Raw genomic sequence first — 25,014 nt, forward strand, 5'->3', positions numbered from 1 at the left:
ATACTGTTCTCCATAGTGGCTGTACCAATTCACATTCCCACCAGCAGTGCAAGAGTGTTCCCCTTTCTCAACACCCTCCAGCATTTATTGTTTCTAGATTTTTTGATGATGGCCCTTCTGACTGGTGTGAGATGATATCCCATTGTAGTTTTGATTTGCATTTCTCTAATGATTAATGATGTTGAGCCTTCTTTCATGTGTTTGTTGGCAGTCTGTAATATCTTCTTTAGAGAAATGTCTATTTAGGTCTTCTGCCCATTTTTCGATTGGGTTGTTTGTTTTTTTGTTATTGAGCTGCATGAGCTGCTTATAAATTTTGGAGATTAATCCTTTGTCCATTGATTCATTTGCAAATATTTTCTCCCATTCTGAGGGTTGTCTTTTGGTCTTGTTTATGGTTTCCTTTGCTGTGCAAAAGATTTGAAGTTTCATTAGGTCCCATTTGTTTATTTTTGTTTTTATTTCCATTTCTCTAGGACGTGGGTCAAAAAGGATCTTGCTATGATTTATGTCATAGAGTGTTCTGCCATGTTTGCCTCCAAGAGTTTGATAGTTTCTGGCCTTACATTTAGGTCTTTAATCCATTTTGAGCTTATTTTTGTGTATGGTGTTAGGGAGTGATCTAATCTCATACTTTTACATGTACCTGTCCAGTTTTCCCAGCACCATTTACTGAAGAGGCTGTCCTTTCTCCACTGTACATTCCTGCCTCCTTTATCAAAGATAAGGTGACCATATGTGTGTGGGTTTATCTCTGGGCTTTCTATCCGTTCCATTGATCTATCTTTCTGTTTTTGTGCCAGTACCATATTGTCTTGAATACTGTAGCTTTGTAGTATTGTCTGAAGTCAGGGAGCCTGATTCCTCCAGCTCCGTTTTTCATTCTCAAGATTGTTTTGGCTATTTGGAGTCTTTTGTGTTTCCATACAAATTGTTAATTTTTTTTTGTTCTAGTTCTGTGAAAAATGCCAGTGGAAGTTTGATAGGGATTGCATTGAATCTGTAGATTGCTTTGGGTAGTAGAGTCATTTTCACAATGTTGATTCTTCCAATCCAAGAACATGGTATATCTCCTCATCTATTTGTATCATTCTTTAATTTTTTCAACAGTGTCTTATAATTTTCTGCATAGATGTCTTTTGTCTCCTTAGGGAGGTTTATTCCTAGATATTTTATTCTTTCAGTTGCAGTGGTAAATGGGAGGGTTTTTTTGATATCACTTTCAGATTTTTCATCATAAATGTATAAGAATGCCAGAGATCTCTGTGCATTAATTTTGTATCCTGCTACTTTACCAAATGCATTGCTTAATTCTTGTAGTTTTCTGGTAGCATCTTTAAGATTCTCTATGTATAGTATCATGTCATCTGCAAACAGTAACAGCTTTACTTCTTCTTTTCCGATTTGGATTCCTTGTATTTCCTATTCTTCTCTGAGCACTGTGGCTAAAACTTCCAAAACTATGTTGAATAAGAGTGGTGAGAGTTGGCAACCTTGTCTTGTTCCTGATCTTAGTGGAAATGGTTTCAGTTTTTCACCATTGAGGAGGAGGTTGGCTTTAGGTTTGTCATATATGGCCTTTATTATGTTGAGGAAAGTTCCCTCTGTGCCTATTTTCCTCAGGGATTTTATCATAAATGGGTGTTGAATTTTGTTGAAAGCTTTCTCTGCATCTATTGAGATGATCATATGGTTGTTCACCTTCAATTTGTTAATATGGTGTATCACGTTGATTGATTTGTGTATATTGAAGAATCCTTGCATTCCTGGAATAAACCCCACTTGATCATGGTGTATGATCCTTTTAATGTGCTGTTGGATTCTGTTTGCTAGTATTTTGTTGAGGATTTTTGCATCTGTGTTCATCAGTGATATTGGCCTGTAGTTTTCTTTCTTTGTGACATCCTTGCCTGGTTTTGGTATCAAGGTGATGGTGGCCTCGTAGAATGAGTTTGAGAGTGTTTCTCCCTCTGCTATATGTTGGAAGAGTTTGAGAAGGATAGGTGTTAGCTCTTCTCTAAATGTTTGATAGAATTCGCCTGTGAAGCCATCTGGTCCTGGGCTTTTGTTTGCTGGAAGATTTTTAATCACAGTTTCAATTTCAGTGCTTGTGATTGGTCTGTTCATATTTTCTATTTCTTCCTGATTCAGTCTTGGCAGGTTGTGCATTTCTAAGAATTTGTCCATTTCTTCCAGGTTGTCCATTTTATTGGCATAGAGTTGCTTGTAGTAACCTCTCATGATCTTTTGTATTTCTGCAGTGTCAGTTGTTACTTCTCCTTTTTCATTTCTAATTCTATTGATTTGAGTCTTCTCCATTTTTTTTTGATGAGTCTGGCTAATGGTCTATCAATTTTGTTTATCTCCTCAAAGAACCAGCTTTTAGTTTTATTGATCTTTGCTATCATTTCCTTCATTTCTCTTTCTTTTATTTCTGATCTGATTCTTATGATTTCTTTGCTTCTGCTAACTTTGTGGGGTTTTTTTTTTTGTTGTTCTTCTTTCTCTAATTGCTTTAGGTGCAAGGTTAGGTTGTTTATTCAAGATGTTTCCTGTTTCCCAAGGTAGGATTGTATCCCTATAAACTTCCCTCTTAGAACTGCTTTTGCTGCATCTCATAGGTTTTGGTTCGTCATGCCTCCATTGCCATTTGTTTCTAGGTATTTTTTGATTTCCTCTTTGATTTCTTCAGTGATCACTTCGTTATTAAGTACTGTATTGTTTAGCCTCCATGTGTTTGTATTTTTTACAGATCTTTTCCTGTAATTGAAATCTAGTCTCATAGCATTGTGGTCAGAATAGGTACTTGATACAATTTCAATTTTCTTAAATTTACCAAGGCTTGATATGTGACCCATGATATGATCTATCCTGGAGAATGTTCCATGAGCACTTGAGAAAAATGTGTATTCTGTTGTTTTTGGATGGAATGTCCTATAAATATCAATTAAATCCATCTTGTTTAATGTATCATTTAAAACTTGTGTTTATTTATTTTCATTTTGGATGTTCTGTCCATTGGATAAAGTGGGATGTTAAAGTCCCCAACTATGAATGTGTTACTGTCGATTTCCCCTTTTATGGCTGTTAGTATTTGCCTTACGTATTGAAGTGCTCCTATGTTGGGTGCATAAATATTTACAATTGTTATATCTTCTTCTTGGATCAATCCCTTGATCATTATGTAGTGTCCTTCTTTGTCTCTTCTAATAGTCTTTATTTTAAAGTCTATTTTGTCTGATATGAGAATTGTTACTCAAGCTTTCTTTTCATTTCCATTTGCATGGAATATCTTTTTCCATCCCCTTACTTTCAATCTGTATGTGTCTCTACGTCTGAAGTGTGTCTCTTTCACATTTTTTATTTATTTATTTATGGCTGTGTTGGGTCTTCATTTCTGCGCGAGGGCCTTCTCCAGTTGTGACAAGTGGGGACCGCTCCTCATTGTGGTGCGCAGGCCTCTCACTATCGCGGCCTCTCTTGTTGCGGAGCACAGGCTCCAGACGTGCAGGCTCAGTAGTTGTGGCTCACGGGGCCAGCTGCTCTGTGGCATGTGGGATCTTTCCAAACCAGGGCTCGATCCCATGTGTCCTACATTGGCAGGCGGACTCTCAACCACTTCGCCACCAGGGAAGACCCTGAAGTGTGTCTCTTTTAGACAGCATATATATGGGTCTTGTTTTTGTATCCATTCAGTCAATCTGTGCCTTTTGGTGGGAGCATTTAGTCCATTTATATTTAAGGTAACTATCGATACGTATGTTCCTATTACCATTTTCTTAATTGTTTTGGGTTTGTTATTGTAGGTGTTTTCCTTCTGTTGTGTTTCTTGACTAGAGAAGTTCCTTTAGCAATTGTTGTAAAGCTGGTTTGGTGGTGCTGAACTCTCTCAGCTTTTGGTTGTCTGTAGAGGTTTTAATTTCTCCATCAAATCTGAATGAGATCCTTGCTGTGTAGAGTAGTCGTGGTTGCAGGTTTTTCTCCTTCATCACTTTAAATATGTCCTACCCGTCCCTTCTGGCTTGCAGAGTTTCTGCTGAAAGATCAGCTGTTAACCTTATGGGGATTCCCTTGTATGTTATTTGCTGTTTTTCCCTTGCTGCTTTTAATATGTTTTCTTTGTATTTAATTTTTCACAGTTTGATTAATATGTGTTTGTCATATTTCTCCTTGGATTTATCCTGTATTGAACTCTCTGTGCTTCCTGGGCATGATTAACTATTTCCTTTCCCATATTAGGGAAGTTTTCAACTATAATCTCTTCAAATATTTTCTCAGTCCCTTTCTTTTTCTCTTCTTCTTCTGGAACCCCTATAATTCGAATGTTGGTGCATTTCATGTTTTCCCAGAGGTCTCTGAGACTGTCCTCAGTTCTTTTCATTCTTTTTTCTTTATTCTGGTCTGCAGTAATTTCCACTATTTTATCTTCCACCTCACTTATCCGTTCTTCTGCCTCAGTTATTCTGCTATTGATCCCATCTAGATTATTTTTAATTTCATTTATTGTGTTGCTCATTGTTGCTTGTTTCATCTTTTGCTCCTCTAGGTCCTCGTGAAATGTTTCTTGCATTTTGTCTATTCTATTTCCAAGATTTTGGATCATCTTTACTATCATTATTCTGAATTCTTTTTTCAGGTAGACTGCCTATTTCCTCTTCATTTGTTATGTCTGGTGGATTTTTATCTTGCTCCTTCATCTGATGTGTGTTTTTCTGTCTTCTGATTTTGCTTATCTTACTGTGTTTGGGGTCTCCTTTTTGCATGCTGCAGGTTCTTAGTTCCCATTGTTTTTGGTGTCTGTCCCCCGTGTCTAAAGTTCGTTCAGTGGGTTGTGTAGGCTTCCTGGTGGAGGGGACTATTTCCTGTGTTCTGGTGGATGGGGCTGGATCGTGTCTTTCTGGTGGGCAGGTCCACGTCTGGTGGTGTGTTTTGGGGTGTCTGTGGCCTTATTATGATTTTAGGCAGCCTCTCTGCTAATGGGTGGGGTTGCGTTCTTGTCTTGCTAGTTGTTTGGCGTAGGGTGTCCAGCACTGTATCTTCCTGGTCGTTGAGTGAAGCTGGGTGCTGGTGTTGAGATGGAGATCTCTGGGAGATTTTCGCCATTTGATATTATGTGGACGTGGGAGGTCTCTTGTGGACCAGTGTCCTGAAGTTGGCTCTCCCACCTCAGAGGAACAGCACTGACTCCTGGCTGCAGCACCAAGAACCTTTCATCCACACGGCTCCTCAATTTGCGATGATTTGTTGTCTATTCAGGTATTCCACAGGTGCAGGGTATATCAAGTTGATTGTGGAGCTTTAATCTGCTGCCTCTGAGGCTGCTGGGAGAGATTTTCCTTTTGCTTCTTTGTTCTCACAGCTCCCGGATCTCAACCTTGGATTTGGCCCCACCTCTGCGCGTAGGTCGCTGGAAGGCATCTGTTCTTCGCTCAGACAGGACAGGGTTAAAGGAGCAGCGGCTTCGGGGACTCTGGCTCACTCAGGCCTGGCGGGAGGGAGGGGCACGGAGTGCGTGGCGAGCCTGCCACGGCAGAGGCCAGCGTGACGTTGCACCAGCCTGAGACGCGCTGTGAGTTCTCCCGGGGAAGTTGTTCCTGTATTACGGGACCCTGGCAGTGGCGGGCTGCACAGGCTCCCCAGAAGGTAGGTGTGGATAGTGACCTGCGCTCGCACACAGGCTTCTTGGCTGCGGCAGCAGCAGCCCCAGCGTCCCACGTCTGTCTCTGGGGTCCGCGCTTTCAGCCGCACCTCGTGCCCGTCTCTGGAGCTCCTTTATAAGCAGCGCTCTTAATCCCCTCTCCTCGCGCACCAGGAAACAAAGCGGGAAGAAAAAGTCTCTTGCCTCTTCGGCAGCTCCAGACTTTTTCCCGGACTCCCTCCCGGCCGCCAGCCGTGGTGCACTAACCCCTTCAGGCTGTGTTCACGCCGCCAGCGCTCCGACCGAAGCCCGAGCCTCAGCTCCCAGCCCCGCCTGCCCCGGCGGCCGAGCAGACACGCCTCTCGGGCTGGTGAGTGGCGGTCGGCACCGATCCTCTGTGCGGGAATCTCTCCGCTTTGCCCTCCGCACCCCTGTGGCTGTGCTCTCCTCCGCGGCTCGGAAGCTCCCCCCTCCTCCACCTGCAGTCTCCGCCCGCGAAGGGGCTCCTAGTGTGTGGAAACCTTTCCTCCTTCACGGCTCCCTCCCACTGGTGCAGGTCCCGTCCCTATTCTTTGTCTCTGTTGTTTCTTTTTTCTTTTGCCCTACCCAGATACGTGGGGAGTTTCTTGCCTTTTGGGAGGTGTGAGGTCTTCTGCCAGCGTTCAGTAGGTGTTCTGTAGGAGTTATTCCACGTGTAGATGTATTTCTGGTGTATCTGTGGGGAGGAAGGTGAACTCCACGTCTTACTCTTCTGCCATCTTCCCCTCATCCCTGTTTTCTTTATGCAGGTTTTCTAAAATTTCTTTAGACTTCACCTGATCTTATATTATTATTGAACTATCATCTCAATTACCACTAGGAAGAAAATTTACAATTTTTAGAGAAGGGAACCCTGGTACACTGTTGGTAGTAATGTAAACTGGTGCATTCACTGTGGAAAACAGGATGGAGGGTTCTCCCCAGAAGCCTTTTGATAAAAGTTGGAAAAAGGACATATTTGTTCAGGAAACCTCAATCTGTTAATCAGCAAGTATTTGTCAGCTACTTATGTGAAAAGCACTCAGCTGAGTGCCATAGTAGAAGATATCAAGACGAAAGAAAAGCATCCCAATTGCTGATCTCTTCCCAATCCTCTGTCTCTCTCATCTCTGTCTCTGTCTGTCTCTCTGTCTACATCTCTCTCTCTCACACACACACACAGACACCACTAATGATGCATAGTAATATCAGACAAGAGCTAAATGTGTAAACTGGATGATAAATGACAAGGAGTTCTGTAATGGGGCTTAAGGGAGAGAGCCTTGTACACAGAGAGACGAAGATAGTCTGCCCTGCGTAGGGTCATCATGGGTTTCAGAGAAGCAACAGGGTGGAAGGTACTGAAATATTCAGTAGAGAAGAATTAATACCACAGTACCCACGAAGCATATGGGGGTGGGGTGAGGCAGTCAGGGACCACTTTGGCTTGAGCCAAGGTTTCCTGCGTAGAGTCCTGGGAAATGGCATTTGAGAGGCAGATACTGGTGTCAGATTGGGGAGAACCTTGAAGGCCAGGGATCTGAAACTTGAAGTGAATGGATATGAACTTATATTTCTTTAGGTTGTACTTGCTGAAAATGACATCCCAGTTCTGAGGGTTGGATGAAAAATGCAACCGATTGCTTAGTTCTATTGGGGACTTTGACATATCTTACAAAAGGAATGATGAAAATGGAATTGGAGAACCACCAGTTAAGATTAGTAACATCTGTACATTGTCAGGTAGTTGATGATCATAGGTAGTTTACTAGCCATTGAAGGTTTGGGGCTAGTGGGTGGAATGATTAAACAGAATTTTAAGAATGGTCTCTTAGGAAAAAATAAGTTGTACAAAAAAGAAGGTCAATTTAGAGTTTTGATTACTGAGCAAATGGGAGATGATAATGGCCTGAATAAAAGGTGGAGGATGGAATAACAGTGGAAATATAAAGTATTACATGAAAGGGTTATTTTAAATGACTTCATTGTTAAAATTTATTACTTCTATGTGCCCTATAGTATTTTAAGCTCTTTACATATATTATCTTATTTAATTTTCTCAGCAACTCTATAATATAGATACTGCTGTTATTCCTATTTTACAAATAAGGAAATTGAGACCCTCATCATTTAAGCAACTGCTCAGCCTAGAAGTCACAGCTTGAAGGAGTTGGAGCCAGGATTCTAATCCAAGCTGTCCACCTCTGTACCATTTTATACCTGGTTATAGATTACAAGGATGCTTGATCTTTCAACAAAAGTGCCTGAGAGAATGAGGCTGCAAGCCCAGGGGCTTGGGAGCCAGAAAGACTCCTCAAGCTTTTTTACTGTGTAGTCTTTAGCAAGCCACCTACCCTGTGTGAGCAACACTTGGTTCCTTTGTCAAGCGAGGATTTCTCATGGGTTCTAATTTCTCAGTGCACTTGGAGGATGAAGTGAGATTATAGATTCCCGTTTCCCTCCTGCTGGTTTTTCCTCCATAGAAATGAGGGTTTAGGCTTTGTAAGAAGATTTCACATGTTATACTTGGGCTGATGATTGGACGTCCAGCTGGCAATGGTGGGTGTAGAGCTAGAGAGAAGGGCCTGGGTCTCAAGAGAGTCAAGACTGGACATGGAATTTGAGTTATTGTTCATGACTAGGTGATGGCTAAGTCATGGGGTGGGAGAGGTCTCCAAGAAAGAGAGGATTAAGAGGACTTATGAAACCAAGGAGCTGGACCTTGAGATATGCCAGCTCCTCGTGTAAGTCACGGAATAAGAACTAGAGAAGGAATGAAAGATGGAGCCGTCAGAGAGGTTTAAGGAGACCCACAGTAAAGCAGGGTTTCCTTAAGCACAGGTGAGCTTTAATTTAAGGAGTGGATGGTAAATTGTATTAAGTACCACACAGAGGTCAAAGAGGAGGAAGACTGGATAAAAAAGAGGGTCAACAATGTAGAGAATTAAGGAGCGTGAAGTGATAATATGGCTGTGTTTTCAGCCAAAGAGTAAAATCAGTTTTCTTTCTTCAACCCTCTTAAGGCTCAGTTTGATTAAATGCAGTTTGGACACTTGCTTTCTGACCAATCCACAGTGTAAAGCTGAGGCTAATTACCTTTGCCCTGCTTTACTGTGATTCGTTGTTAACTAGTGTTCTTGTCAGAGCTTGAGGCTGTGCTCATGAAATGCCCACAAAAACTCAGCAACACACACAGATGATGGAATTAGGCAAAATGAAACCAGCTTCCACTAGATCAAAGCATCCAGTAGGAAGAGTCCACAGCTGGACTTCCTCACTGTTTTTTTATCCATTACTTTGCAAACAAATAACTCTGTCTTGCTAAATATCAGATTCTCTTCTCAACTGAAATTAATGTGGGCTTAGATAGATTTCTCTTAAAAAATCAAATATCTAAGAATAAAAAGTGCTGTATAATTATCAAGTCATTATCTTTGTCATTTATTTCCAATTAAACTGAACTGTTTAAATACAAATAATATCTTAAGTATATTATAAATGGTATAATTAGTTTATCTTTAAGTATAAGCCTGAGAAGAAAGAGTAAGCAATCGATTTTAGAATGCAATTTTAAAAATTAAGGCAAATCCAGAAATGCAGGTTAGAGTTTCTCTGTAGCTTAACAAAAAAATAGATGATTAAAACTTAATGCCTTTAGTATTTTCCATTTCAAATGTTACCCCAATTAGCCCATGAAAAACTTTTTAGGTACAGATAGAAAGATTCTCACTGGGAAGAGCTTGGCAAAGAATGAAAAAGATGAAAATGTATCTGTGTTAATTTTTGATACGCTACAGGGAGAATAAGTATCTGTGTTAATTTTTGATACACTACAGGGAGAATAAATGTTTAAAACCCAACAAATAACACACTTTTGATTTAGACACCTCAGTTAATTTATTAAAATGGCCTTGATTTATGCTTTTATCTCAGACTTCAATCTTTAAAAGAAGTGTTTAAAGCATTCAGAGCCAGAATTATGATCATCCTTCATTGTCAGTAGATGTCTTTCATTCTCAATTTTCAGGGTTATAAAATTCCTTTCTCCCCTCTCTATCTACAGGTATTTTAATGGGAGACTGGGAGAGACTGCCTCAGGCGTTACTAGTCAAATATTTTAAACTGGATAACAGACATTTAAAAAATAACACTGGTGAATAGTTAATCAATAGGTACTGCCTGGACTTGTTCATTTGTTTGCTTTGTTTTGAATTTTATCAGTGCAGCAAAATAATATAATGAATACAATTAAATGCCTTTACAAATCTTGGGCCCTTGGAACTCTCTGTGACCTCTGTGACCGTTTGGACAATGCCAAGGCAGCAGGACGCTCTGAGCTGGACCAAAGCTTACCGTTCTCTGGGCAGGCTCAGTCATTTTCAAGTTTCACTCAGGCTGGGGCACTGTTCTCTCCAGACCACATGTCTTTGTACTTCTTCATGCAGCAAGAAACAGAAGGATTTCTGAACTCTGTACCTGGGAGAACGAGGAAGAAAGGAAGAGCTATTTTATCAGTGAAACATAAAACTTATCCAGTTATACCCCAAGACAAGACAAAGTACACAATTTAAATACGCAGAGGTAAATAGGAGGATGGGGTGATGATAAAGGTGCAAAAGAAAGGAAGTAAAGACATGTACATTGTTGCCTGTTCTAGGAAAATCTCAGAATAATTAAAGAGAAATATTCCCTCGCTTAAACATGCACATCATTTTGGTTTTCTGATTTGCATCGCTTTAGTTACTCCAGATCACAATGACATATTCCTTTAGAAGAATGACTTTAACTGTTACCTGCCTCTTTGAGAATTTTTTTGCCATCTTTAAAAAATGAAAGTGAATGGCTTCAGAAGGGAATGTTGACATTTATTCTTTCTTCTGCTTGTTTGATTCAAAATAGCTATGTTGGACAGCAGGTGGTGAGGGTCTGGTTGTTTATGAGGTACAACAGCACACTTTATTATTTTCCTTAGTTGCCACCTTGAACTATGAAGGTAGTAAAAACCCAGGGCACTTTTATCTTACAGGGCTGTCACAAAGAGCAAAAAAAGCCACAGGACTTGCTCATACCACTAGCGTTTGTTTTTTCCATGTTTATAAGATTAGATTTGGGAAAACAATTGATTAAATCGGTTTTCTTTGTTATCTTTTCTGGCATTTTGAAAATTGTGTGTATATTTGAGATGACTAAGTAGTTCTCTAAAGAGTTTAATTAACACTGAAAGCCAGAAGATCTAAAGATAATAAATAAGACTTTCTCCCAGTCTTTAACAAACGGTTTCTTGGCTGCTAAAGAAAAACACTTCACCTTCCTCAGCTGTGCACTGAAAATCTTGGGAACTTAATCTGTGGGTATGAAACCACTCCATTAGGCATTATGAGTGTGCTAGAGCCTTTCGACTGGCATAACGGTAATTAAATATTGTAATATATTACTTTTATGCTCCTGATCTTACTAGGTATGACAGTCATGCTAAGTTACTGCTTTTAGTATAGTTAGGTACAAAGTTCAGCTTTAAGATGGTTAATTCGTAGCTCAAGAAAGATTAACAGATATTTGTGTTTTCCTTCTTGGTAGAAAAAGTATATTATAATGCCTGCTGACCAACTTGAGACAGATAACAAATTAAAAGTAGGATAAAGTAGCATTTTAAGAGCTTTTATCCCTGCTCATTTTTTTTAAAAATAAATTTATTTATTTATTTTTGGCTGCATTGGGTCTTTGCTGCTGTGTGCGGGCTTACCTCTAGTTGTGGCGAGTGGGGGCTAGTCTTCGTTGCAGTGCGTGGGCTTCTCATTACGGTGGCTTCTCTTGTTTCGGAGCACGGGCTTTAGGTCCACGGACTTCAGTAGTTGTGGCCCGCAGCATGTGGGATCTTCCTGGACCAGGGATTGAACCCATGTCCCCTGCATTGGCAGGCGGATTCTCAACCACTGTGCCACCAGGGAAGTCCCTATTCCTGATCATTGTTTACTGTTTTCCATACCCTCTTAAAGTAGAAAGAATCATGTACAGTACTACTACTACTTCAGTGTCTGAGATGGAGAATTTGCTGTTCCATTGACTTCACGTTGCCCAGCATCACGCATGCAGAAAGATACCAGTGGGAAACGCAGTGTAGTAGCCAAGTCAGTGACTCTGGAGCGAGAGGGTGTGCATCCCAGTTCCAGGTCTGCCCTGTGCTCGGAGTGTGTGCCTGGTCGATTCATCTTTCTTTAGCACATTTCTTGTTGTATCTAGTTGACATCTAAAGTGTGTTTCTCTGTGTGTTTTGTTTTGCAATTCTTGGTATTGTAATATTGCTCTTCCAATTGGTTAGTTCTTGTATATATGAAGGCAATTGATGTTGCATATAAATACAAGTGCTTTAATGAATTTTAAAACAAAATTGCAATAAATTTTTGGTTGAATCTCATTTTTTTCTAAGTTAGCAGTTATAACATCTGCAATCGGACATACATAGTTTTATCTTCTCCTTCCTAATTTAATACCATTTAGTTCTTTCTCCTTTCTAGTTGTTTTCTAGAACCTTCCTGAAAATGTTAAATAATTTTTTATGAATTTGAAAATATTTCTCTTTCATCTCAGCAGTAGTCAGATTGCTTCTGCTACTTTCCATTGAGGCTGATGTGCCTTTTGGATTAAGATATTTATAAATAAATAAGTACATACACACAGATATACACATATAGGCACACAGTTTATCACTGATAACTTCCTAGCTTCCAATTTCAAAGGACATTTTTGGTCTTGATCTTATTTGCCCTCTTTAGAGAATTCCCTACTGTTCTCCCTTATAAACTATGGCCATAAAATCTCCTGGGTCTGGTCAGATCTCTCTGACCATTCTTTACCGTGTCATTTGTGGGCTCTTTCTCTGTTATACATTGAGGGTTTCCCAGTGTGGCTTGGGCTCACTGCTCTTCTCATTCTATTTCTTTTTCTTGGGATAGCACATCCATTCTCAAAGCTGTCACTCCTGCCTTTATTCTGATGATCCTCAATCTTTATAGCTGGTCCATTTTCATACACTTATAATCAACTTTCCACAAGACTTTTCCACTTAAATGAATCATAGACACTCTAAACCTGCTCTTCTTTATCTGTTACCTGTCACAGTTGTTCAAGGTCAGTGAATGTTTTCTTAAAGAACCAATAGGAAATATCTCAAGCTTTGTGACCCAAACAGTTTCTGTCCTAAATTTTAAACCTTGCCATTGCAGTGTGAAAATAGCCATAGACAGTGTGTAAATGAATGGGCCGGCCTCTGTTCTAATAAAACTTTATTTGCATAAAAGGAGGCTGACACCAAGAATATAACTGGTTGATATGTGCATTTTGATGTTACCCATGCCAGAAATTTAGGTTTTATCTTTGACTCCTTCTTCTACATTCTCATAGCCAGTATATCTCCACATTTTTCACATTCACATTCTGAATGTGTCCCAATACATGCCCTTAATCTTTTTTATACAAACATAATCTTGTACTCAGCCCATCTTTCTTCTGGGCTCTGAAGTCTTGATAATTGCTCTCCCGCCTTCTCTTTCTACCAAAGCTGACTTCCCTACTTCTGGGGAAAACTTTCTGCAGCCAAATAGCATTACATCACTCCTATGTTTTAAATTCTTGATGACTCTTCATTGTATGAAGGGGCATTTACAGAGAGAAAGCGTCTTATGGCATAGAAGGCTCTTCAGAACACGGCTGTTGCTCTCTTCACCAACTTTGTCTCCTGTTCCTGTTTTTGTCTGTTCAAGGTCTTGGAGAAGCAAATCCCAAGATAGATGGGATTAGATGTGTAAAAAGAAATTGCCTTTGAAGGATATAGTGGGAAAGAACCAGTAGAAATAGGCCAAGAGAGCTTTTTGACTGCAGTGCAGGTCAAACACCTGCGAAAGGAGAGCAGGAGAGCGAGGACAGTGTAGGAAGAGCCTGAGCACAGTTCCGAGTAGGTCTCAGCACGGTCATTGCAGGGACAAGAGCAAGGGGCAGAGGTTGCCTGCTGGAGAAGTCCTCACTGGGCAGGAATGGCTCCGTGATTGACAGGGGCTGCTGGGGTCTTGTATGGCTCCTTGGGAAACTGGCGGATCTGCAGTAGTAGCAGGTGGAGACGGTCAGTTACCTATGTTCATGCAGAAGTTTCTCTTAAAGGAAAGTTGCTTGGGGCCCCCTCATGGCACCATACCTGTAACTTCACACTGAACACTTCAGCTTCAATAAACCTCTTTTGATACTCTTCATATACTGTGATATTTTTCGCCTCCGTGCATTTGTTACCACTTCTTATTCTGTCTGCATTGCCTCTTCTGGTCCCGACTTTGCTTGGTCGACTGCTTTTCACTCTTTAAGTCTTAGCTGAGGAGTAATCTCCTCCAGGAAGATCTCTGTGACTACCTCCCCCCTCCCAACTGTGCAAATTCCCATCACTCAGCTGTTCCTTAACATTGTCGGTATATTTTCCAAATTACACTTGGTTGTACACATTGTTTTTATTTTTACTAGACAGTGAACCTCTTGAAATAAAGGATTCTTCAGTCTGTGCCCTCAGACAGCTACAGTAACTGGCATCCATTTGTTGAATGGATGGCTATACTTTCAACTATCCATGGGAAGGGCAAGTTGACCCAGATGACATAAAAGAAGACAGTATGACAGATTATACTTATACCATTATACTTGGTTCAGGAAAATCTCATGGGTTTTTAAAATAAGAAATAAATTTGTATAATTATGATTTGTTAGACTCATTTCAACCGAATATGGGCAATCTGAAACAGTGGAAGGAACGCTGGGCTTAAAATGAAAAGCCCTGTGTTCAAATCCAGGTGTCCTCATTTCCCAGCTGTATGAACATGGGGAAACATCTCTGGCATCATTTTCCTCTTCAATAAGATGGAGGTAATAATATCACAGACACAGAATTGTGGACCTATCAAACCATTTGTAATGCATTCAACTTCTTGCTTTGACAGAGGTCTCTCTGCTGCCTGCTGTGGCATCGGAGCCTGCAACAAGTATAACTCAGTGTCCCAGGATAGTACTGAAATTTTAGATCACATTACTCCCTGTAGAGAGAATGCATGATAGGTGCGATTTAAAAACAGTGCTCTTGTAACAATTGAATGTGGGGTGAGTACTGGAAAATGTATTATTCTGGGAAGTAGTTTTGAACTATATCGTTCCCTGAATTATTTCAAGTTACAATTTTTATAGAGTTCGACGTTGGAAAAAATGGGACATAAATTATGTAGGACAAGAGAGACTCTTATAGCACCAACTTGATGGCAGAAGAGGATCCTAGCCTCCTTTGCTTGGGGGTGAATTATTGGGGCTCCTCTCTTTATGGCAATGCTTTCCAGTTGCCACTCCATAAATGTAAGAATGAAAACATTAATTCTTAAAGATGTTAATAAAAAAATAAGTTAAGGAAAAATCACAAAGCACAGAATATTATGCTAGTGAAATAAAGGGACTGAGAATAGACAGGATAAAAAGAAATTAAAGTAAGGCTTACTTAATAAAAAGAAGAAAAAGATAAAGTAAGAAACGTAGCCTCACAATTTTAAAATGAACTAAAATGACAATAGGAGATGAACTAAAATATCAAAAGGATAAAAAGATTAAATGAGCTTTAAGAATGCAAACGAGAGACTTAGATATTTAAAATGTAAGATCTCAGTGGACTAAAATAAGTCTGTACAATTGGAAACAGCATAAAATCCTCTTGCAGGAGCACACCTTTGGCATAAAGGGAGAGATAGGAAACCTTGACCTTGCACTTTCTCTGTTTGGTGCTTGCATGTTACCCATGAAATGTTCCCTCCGTGACCAGGGAGCGAGCTGGATGCTGCTGCCGCTGCTGCTCCCTTTCTGGCCAGTAGAGGGCAGCCTCAGAGAGTCGCGGACAGGCTGAGCTGTTGCTGGGAAATCAGGAGATCTGTTTGTTGGTGTGAAATGACCCCGGAGTGTGCTAGCAAAGAGAGCCTGCCCGGTTGTTTCTTTTTTTAAGTCTCTCCCAAATATGCAGAAGCAATACTCCTCCTTCACTCCACTTTGGCTTTCACTCTCTGTATTTTTGCCCAGGATTCACCTCCAGGAGTTTGTTTTTTCCTATCACTTTAGCAAGGATAGATAGCCTTTTCCTCTAGTCCTTAAGCCTCTGGCTTCATTTGGTTCTTTTTTTTTTTTCTTTCTTTCTTATCTTTTTCTGATTTTCTAAAGCCTGTTTGAGAGCTCTCCAGTCCTCTGAAAACACACACACATACACACACACAAACAACCCATGTCCCCTCCCACCAATTTACCCCCCTCCACCCATTACACACAACTCGAACCCATACACTCATAGATAAGCACACACAGGCAATCCACACCCCCACACATGCACACACACACATACACACATGCACACAGATGCACACGCATGTGCGCAATGCCCTTTACACCTTTTCTCTCCCCTAAGTGGCTTCTTCCTGCTAGCCGTTCACATCCATCATTGCAGCACTCCCCATCTCCACCACGGATATAGATTGGAATATTGTAAATTTATTGTTTCTTTTCCAGGGAGGTTTTTTTTTAAAAGCTTTTCCCCTGTGATCTATAAATAATGAATAATTCCATTAGAAATGTGTGAACAGTGTAACTTTTATGCAGAGATTTTGAAGCTCAATGTTGCAGTGCGTTTACTTTCATGACAGCCCTGGGCCATGGCAGGTGGGGAGCTCATTCGGCTGACACTGTAAATTCTCTCTTGCCATGTTTCCCAAAGCGTATTCCTTAGGTTCTCATAGATAATGCATGCATTTTAAAGGGGACCCCTCTATGCTCAAATAGGTTTGAGGAATGCTGCAGGAGACGGACTTGTTTAATGCAGAACTCCCCAAAGCATTTAATGTGCTAATGTACCCTGTGCCATGCGGCATTTCCAAAACATATCTGGCTAAGGAAACTTATTTTTTCATCAAAACATTACATGTCTAAGCTCAGTGTTCCGTGGAAAATAATTTAGGAAATGATATTATAATGACAATAGTACATTTTCCTTGTTCTACAGGGAAACTGTTTTACAATTCCCTTATTGAGTTCAAATTTACCTCAGGATATTTCCATCAAATTGGCATTTCTTTATATTTTTTAGTCCAAAAGTATAATAAAAATCCATCTGAGAGCCGGTATATAACTTTGAAGAGTCTCCTGAAACCTCAAAGCAGAACAAATACTTTTCATTGTTTTTTGTTAATATGGGTTCCTATAAAAGAGTGCTTTGAAGATCAGCAATCCTTATAAAGGAAAGTAGTCTAATTATACTTTGATCAGATATTTCTTTAATTAGAGTATCAGTATTTAATGCATGTTACGTGGTAAATATATATATATATATATATATATATATATATATATATATATATATATATATATATATATATATATATATATATATATATATATATTATAAATGCATCATCTGAAAAGTAGTAGATAGAAAGAGAGCAAGAAAGAGAGACAGAATTCAAATGGATCCCACTGGGAAGAGTCCTTGCAGACAGAGCTCTAGTACAGATGGCAGGTGGGGCAGGGCCCCTGTGGCCCCCCTCAGCTTTCCTTTGGGAATCTCACTTGTAAGATATACCCTGCAGGGCTTCCCTGGTGGCGCAGTGGTTGAGAGTCCGCCTGCCGATGCAGGGGACACGAGTTCGTGCCCCGGTCCGGGAAGATCCCACATGCCGCGGAGCGGCTGGGCCCGTGAGCCATGGCCGCTGAGCCTGTGCGTCCAGAGCCTGTGCTCCACAAGGGGAGAGGCCACAACAGTGAGAGGCCCGCGTAACAAAAATATATATATATATATATACTCTGCAAAGCCATCCACTGTACTGAGGACTCCATATGATTTTTTGAATCTCTTTGGAAGGCACAAGGGACAGGATTTGAGTAATGCTATTCCGAGTTAAGTAAAATTTATCCTTTTCCTAAGATCTAAGAAAGTGCAAATGTGAAGGTAGTCTTTATGCCTGAACCTGCCACAGAATAGCTCATAGGAAGGACCTCACGCATTTGCCCTCTAAACTGAAGAGAGAGCTTTGACCAATGAGTAATTTCCAAGGAAATCCACCATTCCAGTGGACCTCAGACGTGGTCTGTGTTTACTGGGTGCTTTTTTCTGTCGAAGTCACCACCTGCTTCACGCATTCCTTAGGACATCATCATTTTGTGCTGAAGGGATCTCCCTGCTGTGGAGATTTGCATTTTAACAACAAGCAGAGAATCAGAGCCACTGATATTTTGAGCACAGCTTTCAGCAAATACCTTAGGATATTTTGGAGAGTTATAGAACGCTATTCCCAGAGAGCATGCTCGAACCTCTTTTGTAATAATTAAGCAGCTATTTTATATCCTATTGGGGAAAAAAATCACACAAATGTCTTTTATGCTCTTCGCCCTCTTTTTAGCACTAAGTACTCTAGTAGGCACATAGTAGGTACTCAGCAGATGGCAGGTGGGCAATGGCATGACTACCTACTATCATTTGGTTTCCTTATTATATTTGTAGATATGGTAAATTATGTTTTCTAAATATATATATATGTGTGTATGTGTGTGTATATATGCACACACACATATATATATATATATATATATATATATATATATATATATATATATATATATATATATATATATGATGAACATCAAAGGAAAGAGCAGTAGAATGCCAATCCCATCAAAGGATCCAAGGGTCAGAAGACCATTTCCTCCATCACTACCATGCTGGTTCTTGGACCTCTGAGGGTGCACCTCCAGTGAAGATGAGCTAACCATTCTTGCAGCAGATCATTCCACTGTGATTAATGTTGTTGGAATGATCTTCCTTGTTTCGAGCAGAAAAGGGGTCCCTAATGGAAACCAGCAACTGGGCAAAGTTGGCGTTGCCTCTCTATTTCCTGCAGTTAGTTACCATACACTTCCTCAGTCTCTCCACTTCCTTGACTTGCAGGAAATACTATTCTCCAGGCTCTGCTCTATGTTTCCGATCTTCCTTTTGATTCTTATTTTTCTGTAAACCTTTGGAAATTGGGATTAACTCGGCCTTCTTTGGTCTGTTCTTATTCTATTCACTTTGCTAGTATACCATTCACTACCTTGTGTCCACATAGCCTTGATGATTCCCAGATCCTCATACAGGCTGATATATCTGTTGAATTCTGGATGCATATTTCTGTACACCTCTGGACATCACTACCTATATGTTTCCAGGATCCTCAGGCTTAGCAGAGGCAAAACTAAGCATAAACGCTCTGTGACACCTTCCCTTTAGGAAACGTCTCTGTTTTCTCCTTATCTAAGCTGTTTTGGAATATGTTAGCACCTTTATCAGGATACTGTCAGTTCATTGTGACAAATAACACACACATACATGCACACACATTATGAGTCCTTTTCTAGAATGCTAGTTTTTATACAAAATATATTAGTTCCTAAGTGGGAAGTAACCTGTACTGTATATGCCTTTTGGATGCTATTTACTCAAGTTTCAAAAGGCATCCTGCCACGGGACTCTCTGCTTCTCTTGAAGGGGATGCACACTATGTGTGTGCCAGTCCTGTTGTTGGTTACACATTATGGTCTAGTCTGGGGCTGTAACATCTTTCCATAGCCCCACAAAGCGCTACACTGAAATGTGTTTTCCTTGAAGGCTACAAATTTTTAAAAAATGTCAAGCCAGTGCCACAATCTCGTTCGAAAACCCTTCCATTGAGATAGCCTTTGCCGAGAACACATTGTTGAAACACAACATGGTGTTCTCTCCCTGAAGATTAGATTCAGGACAAAGTATCTTCCAGAAAGTTGAGACTTTGTCAAGGCCACTTTAGAATTTATACAAGGAGCCAGCTTCTTCTCCACACAGTCTTGTCCTGGCCTCAGAAATTTCTGGTTTAGAAAACAGGCTGCCAGGGCAGCCGCCTCTTCTCTGCTGATTGTGTCTGCACTGTCCTCCTTTCAGAACAAGATCATCCTGGACCCCATGACCTTCAGCGAGGCCCGGTTCCGGCCGTCCCTAGAGGAGCGCCTGGAGAGCATCATCAGCGGCGCGGCTCTCATGGCCGACTCCTCGTGCACCCGCGACGACCGGCGTGAGCGGATCGTGGCCGAGTGCAATGCCGTGCGCCAGGCGCTCCAGGACCTGCTCAGCGAGTACATGAACAACGTAAGTCCCGGGCTCTCAGGCCCGCGCCGCCCTCGGGGGATTCCGGTGCGCGATCTGGTGGCTCCGAGGAAAGCAGGCACAGTTTGGAAAGAGGACAGGTGATCCCCTAAGAGAGTCGGTCCGGTGAAACCCAAGAGCCACTTTGGGAGAGGCCTGTCTTGATTGCGTGTCAGAATGCATTGGTAGCAGGGAAGAGATTGGTGCAAGTGGTTTCATAGGAAAACTTTGGTTTTTTACTTGAGTGATTGCTGGGTCGTTTTAGTGGCTGGCCTTTACTTAGGTGAGATTTCAGTCGGCAAAAGTAGATGGTGGATGGAAATAACTGAGGTCACACTGAAATCCTCTACATAGAGCAATTTCAAAGCTAAGGACGGCTGTAGATGGCTAATCTTCAACCCAAAGAGGCATTAGGAATTATAATAGATTCTCAGAAGTTTGGACAGAGTTGGTTAAGGTGGAAACTTCTAACTGCAGTAAAACTTGGGGAAACTTTATTGATTCACTGTGCATTTAGAAATTAGAGAATGTCTCCAAGTTTTCAAATGTGTGTTAGTAATATCTAGTGATATGGCAGCACAGACACCAGCTGTTCTCTCCTACAGGTATAAAATGTGATACTTCTTATGTACCTGAAAACTCGATGAAGGAGATGAAGCCATATTCTTTGTTTTGAAATGCACTGAATTATGCTTGTATTGATTTGCTATATTCATTCAGCAGAGGTGGTGTTGTTGATGCCCGGGGCTTGCACCCATGAATGATCTGAGTTCCTCCTGTCCTGGACTCCTGGGTTTGAGAGAATTCAGCATGAAGTGGGAAAATGTAGTGAGATCTTGACGTTACATGTTGAAGGGATGCCCTGTGTAGTTGTCAGGTAGGGAATGGGGACTCTGAAAATCTGCTCCCAGCTTTTGAAGCCCACCCTGGATCCTGCTGGAACATCCTGAGGCAAAGCTGAGACAAAGCAGCCAACCCATGTCTTTCCCTCCAGCCTGATTCTTCTTACCACGCCCATCCCTAACTGACATGTAGGTCCTCAGGTCAAGCCAGGAGTCAGCAGTGCCAGGCACAGAGCTCCTCCTGCCACACCCTCCAGAGAACTTTGATCTAGAAAACAGAAAGATATAGAATGCCCTATTTAAAAGCCCAAATCTGTTTCCTTTCCATACACCTTCAGATTCTTTGATTTTGAAAGATTTGCCCATTTTCAGCACACAAAGAAAAAGGTGTGGTTGTCTCACGTGGTATTCATCTGCTTATGAGGACTTCTCTGTAGGATCTGGATGGCCAACCCTTTCTGTGATTTTGGTCTATGGGTGCTACGCAGGGTACGGCTAGAAATGTCGATCTCCAGTGCCTTCCATCCTGTGTAAATATTTTTGAATAATGAATTTAAAAAGAAAAGAGAGGGCTTATAAAGTCTGGGATTCTGTGTGTTTGTTTTTGACAGAATGGCAACAGGCTAATGATTTATATGTGGAATTTGATTTTATATGAAGCCATGCTGGTATTTCTAGCAGTGAAGAATTACTGCCAAAGAAGGAAGTAGAAACTGCAGAGATCAGAGTGATGGTTAAGATCTCAATATAAATAAATCAGAAAAAGAAGGATGGTCCTGTGTTCTTTTAATCACAGAATGTGATTAAAGAAGAATTGATCGAGATGTGACATGTAATTTTCAGTTTGTTGTCTAGAATCCGGTCAAGTAGAAGTTTTTGTTTCAGTATAAACTCATACAGATCAGCAGAGTGGATGGATTTTTGTGTTTTATTGATTCCAGGTGCTTGTTTTTCTGTTCACAACCTTGTGATGCAGGAATGTTTTGTATTTTTATTGAAAATGTGGCTTCTACTTTGACACAGTTACAGATAATACGTAGGTGGGTATAGTGCTTACATTTTAAAGTGTGAAAATTCTGTTCACTTTGAACCACCAGGATCAAAGGCTGAAATAAAACACCTCCTACTGACTTTTTTATAAAGTGTATAAAATTTACTTGGACTTCACACTTCTTTGGTGATTTCAAGGTAGAATTGGATGCAGCTAGACCGGCTCCATAATCCCTGTCTAGTGCACTCATTACTACTGCCACAATATCAATTTATATTTATTTTGATATAGCATCTGTGCCTTACTAAAATGTCTGTTGTAGTTAATGGCAACCAAAGAATCAGTCAATTGTGACTAGGCTGTTATAAGATATTTCTTTTTCAATTTTGTAAGCTCTGGACATGAAGTTTTATCAAGTTATCACTCTTCAGATTTTCATATTAATATACTAGGCAATATCATTAGGATAAAGAAATTATTAGATTGAGAAGAAAAGATTTTGAAATTGGCATAACTGACACTTCTGATGAGATTGGGTGCATTCAGAGTGGTATGGCCATAGACAAAACTGACATTTCTGGATTCTAAAAATCACCTGATCAGTTCCTGATGAAGATTCAACTTTTCATGCTCACTTGTAGGTGAAGCTGTTCTAAAATCATACACATCCATGCCAAGTGGTATGAAATGGAGGAAGATAGACATTGGGGAAAAGAGCTATAAACTAAATGATTAGGAGAAAGTTGTCTGCATGGGGCATGAGCCATGTTTTAGCCACATGGATACACTGAGCTCAATAGGGTGTCAGTTGTTTGTTGGATATTTCCACAAAGGTATATTCAAATTAATGAATGTGTGTGTGATTTGAAGATTTAACAAAATCATGCATGTAAAAGAAACTGTGGTTTGAGGAAAAAGGGCTGAGTGAACGGATGCATGTGGCAAAATTTATGATCCCAGAATGTGACAGTGTTAGATGGTTGGAATGGTTTTGGGAAAGCCTTCGATGGCCTTAATTATTTTTCATCAAGTTAATGACATAATCCAGAGAAGATTCTTAAAAATAATCCTCCTTTAAATCAAACATCATTATTGTACATATGTGGAGACTAATGGGTAGAGAGAGACTCTTTTTCAAAAGGATGTGTGACTTTTGGATTAGTGCCATCAGAGTGGTTTTTGCAGTATTATGCTGAGTACTATAAATAGATCCAAATTATAATGAAGACATAAATGTGTATCTGGAACTTATAATTTTATACAGCTTTCTTTCATTGACAGTAAAACTACTTTTTCATCAAAAAAAATCTTAAAAGTGGCTTCATGACAGGAAACAAGTAAACATGGTATTTTATTGATAAACATTTTGTGATGGATTTGAATTTAGAGTATTGTATTTATTTAATGGATATGTATTGTGTGCCTGCCTACTTTGTGCCTGACACTGTTCTAGGATTCTGGGGATACAGAAGGGAACAAAATAGACAAACTTCTCTGCTCTCATGGAGTTTACATTCTAGGTGGGGGAGACAGACAATCAATCAATCAATAATTTGAGTAAGAGTTATCTCAGATGGTGATAAGTGAAACAGGGAAATATAAAACCTGTGAGACAGCAGCGTGGAGTGTAGTTGTAAGGATGACCTGGCAAAGGTTCACTGAGAAGATGACACTTGGTTAAAGTTCTTTCAGAGATGAGGAAGCAGAGAGCGCTTGAGGTGGAAGGAGCGGCGAGGTCTAGTGCTCCTTGACCTTGTGTGAGCAGGTGCCTGAGCTCTCGAGGAACCTTCTTGGGGAGGCTCACGGACTGTTCCAAGTGAGTGGAAGGTAGCAGGTGATGGGGTCTGCAAGGAAACAAGGTGTCAGACTATGTAGGGCCTTGTGCACCATGATACAGAATTACACTTTTACTTTAATGAAATGGGAGGCCATTGGAGAGTGTTGGACAGAAAACGCCATCATTTAGGTATTGAGGACAGGCCATAGGAGTTCAAAAGGTAAAACAACAACAACAACAAAAACAAACAGGAGGACAGAAGAGGAGCCCCTGGAATAATTCATGAAAGGATGGTGGCTTGTGCCAAGAGGTAGCAGTAGTGTAAAGTGCTCAAATTCTGACTATTTATGAACATGGAATGGACATTGGGCAGTGTGAAAGGCAGCTGCAGCTATATCAGCCACCATAATATGGTGTCTTCAGTTTTGATATCTTCATTTTGTTTTGGTTGCACAGGAAATTCTGATTTACTCAGATGTAGTAACACTTTGTAAACAGCTCACTTTGCAATGCCTGGCCGCTCTGCTAGACAGATTACATTTGAAAAGGGAGTTCAATAGAAAAACATTTGTTTCAAAAATACCTAAGTATGGTTCACATTCTTATAAATATAAAAGACTAAAAAGATATGATGCTTATTCTAAGTACTGAAAGTAAATGCTGAACACTATGGAGATGTGTTAAACCATTACTACCTTGTACACAATTCACTGTTAGGCTTTGGTGAGGAAATGTGACGAGCGGATAGGCCTGGACCTTGTGCATTTTGGTGCTGAACTGCCTGGTTCAGTTTCATAGACAAAAACACTCTGTGTTGCTCTAGATTGTTCTTTAAAGAGTAATGCACAGCTACAGTTTTCTTAAACAGTTGCACAGTTAAAGATTGTATGCACACTGATGGCAGAGACTCGGGTGGCATAGAGGAATGATTTTCTGGTCTCATCTGTGTTAAAGTGTGGCAGGTTAGTTTTTAGTTTTCTTTTTATGAATAATTAAAATTATGTATTTTACAAAATATTTGAATCTAACTTTTTTCAAACCTCTTGAAGCATCTAAGTGAATCCCTGGGGACAGTGTGTAAACCACTAATGTAATGCATGCATTAAAAGCACATGGGGACAAATTGATGTGGGAACATATGTACATATTACGAGTGCCTGAAGGGTCATTGTCGTAGCCTTTGCTTTAGGGTGGAATTTAATGTAAAGGGTGTTCCTGATGGAACCTCTCAGTGAGGGGTTAAGGTCTGAAATGAGATCTCAAAGGGTCATTTCCAGCCTGGTTTGGGGCCCATACCCCACCAAGGCTCCAGCATACAACAGTACATGAGGAACATGTAAAGTGATATCCAGGGCCTGGGGAGCTCTGAAAAGAGTGGGCTTCACACTGTTTTTTTTTTGTTGTTGTTTGTTTGTTTGTTTTTAATGGTGCAAAAGAAATATATGTTCATTGTAAAGGGTGAAAAACAAAGATGGAAGAAAAAGTTTATTCACAATCTCACTCCCTAAAGATAATCATCTTTGATAATTTTGTACATGTCTTTCC

General features: G+C 40.4%; 1 protein-coding gene across 3 annotated transcripts in view; it reads left to right on the top strand.

Moving 5' to 3' along the window:
- Positions 1-25,014, top strand: part of CTNNA2 (catenin alpha 2) — a gene marked incomplete at both ends in the record, with an annotated part of 1,045,594 nt that overhangs the window by 253,647 nt on the left and 766,933 nt on the right. For all 3 annotated transcript variants that reach the window (XM_079721197.1, XM_079721198.1, XM_079721199.1), the window contains one exon: positions 19,659-19,862. In XM_079721197.1, the coding sequence (XP_079577323.1) occupies positions 19,659-19,862 (204 nt within the window). The remainder of the gene's footprint in view (positions 1-19,658; positions 19,863-25,014) is intronic.

This window comes from Hyperoodon ampullatus (assembly GCF_949752795.1).
Source record: "Hyperoodon ampullatus genome assembly, chromosome: 15".
In the NCBI taxonomy this organism is placed as follows: domain Eukaryota; kingdom Metazoa; phylum Chordata; class Mammalia; order Artiodactyla; family Ziphiidae; genus Hyperoodon; species Hyperoodon ampullatus.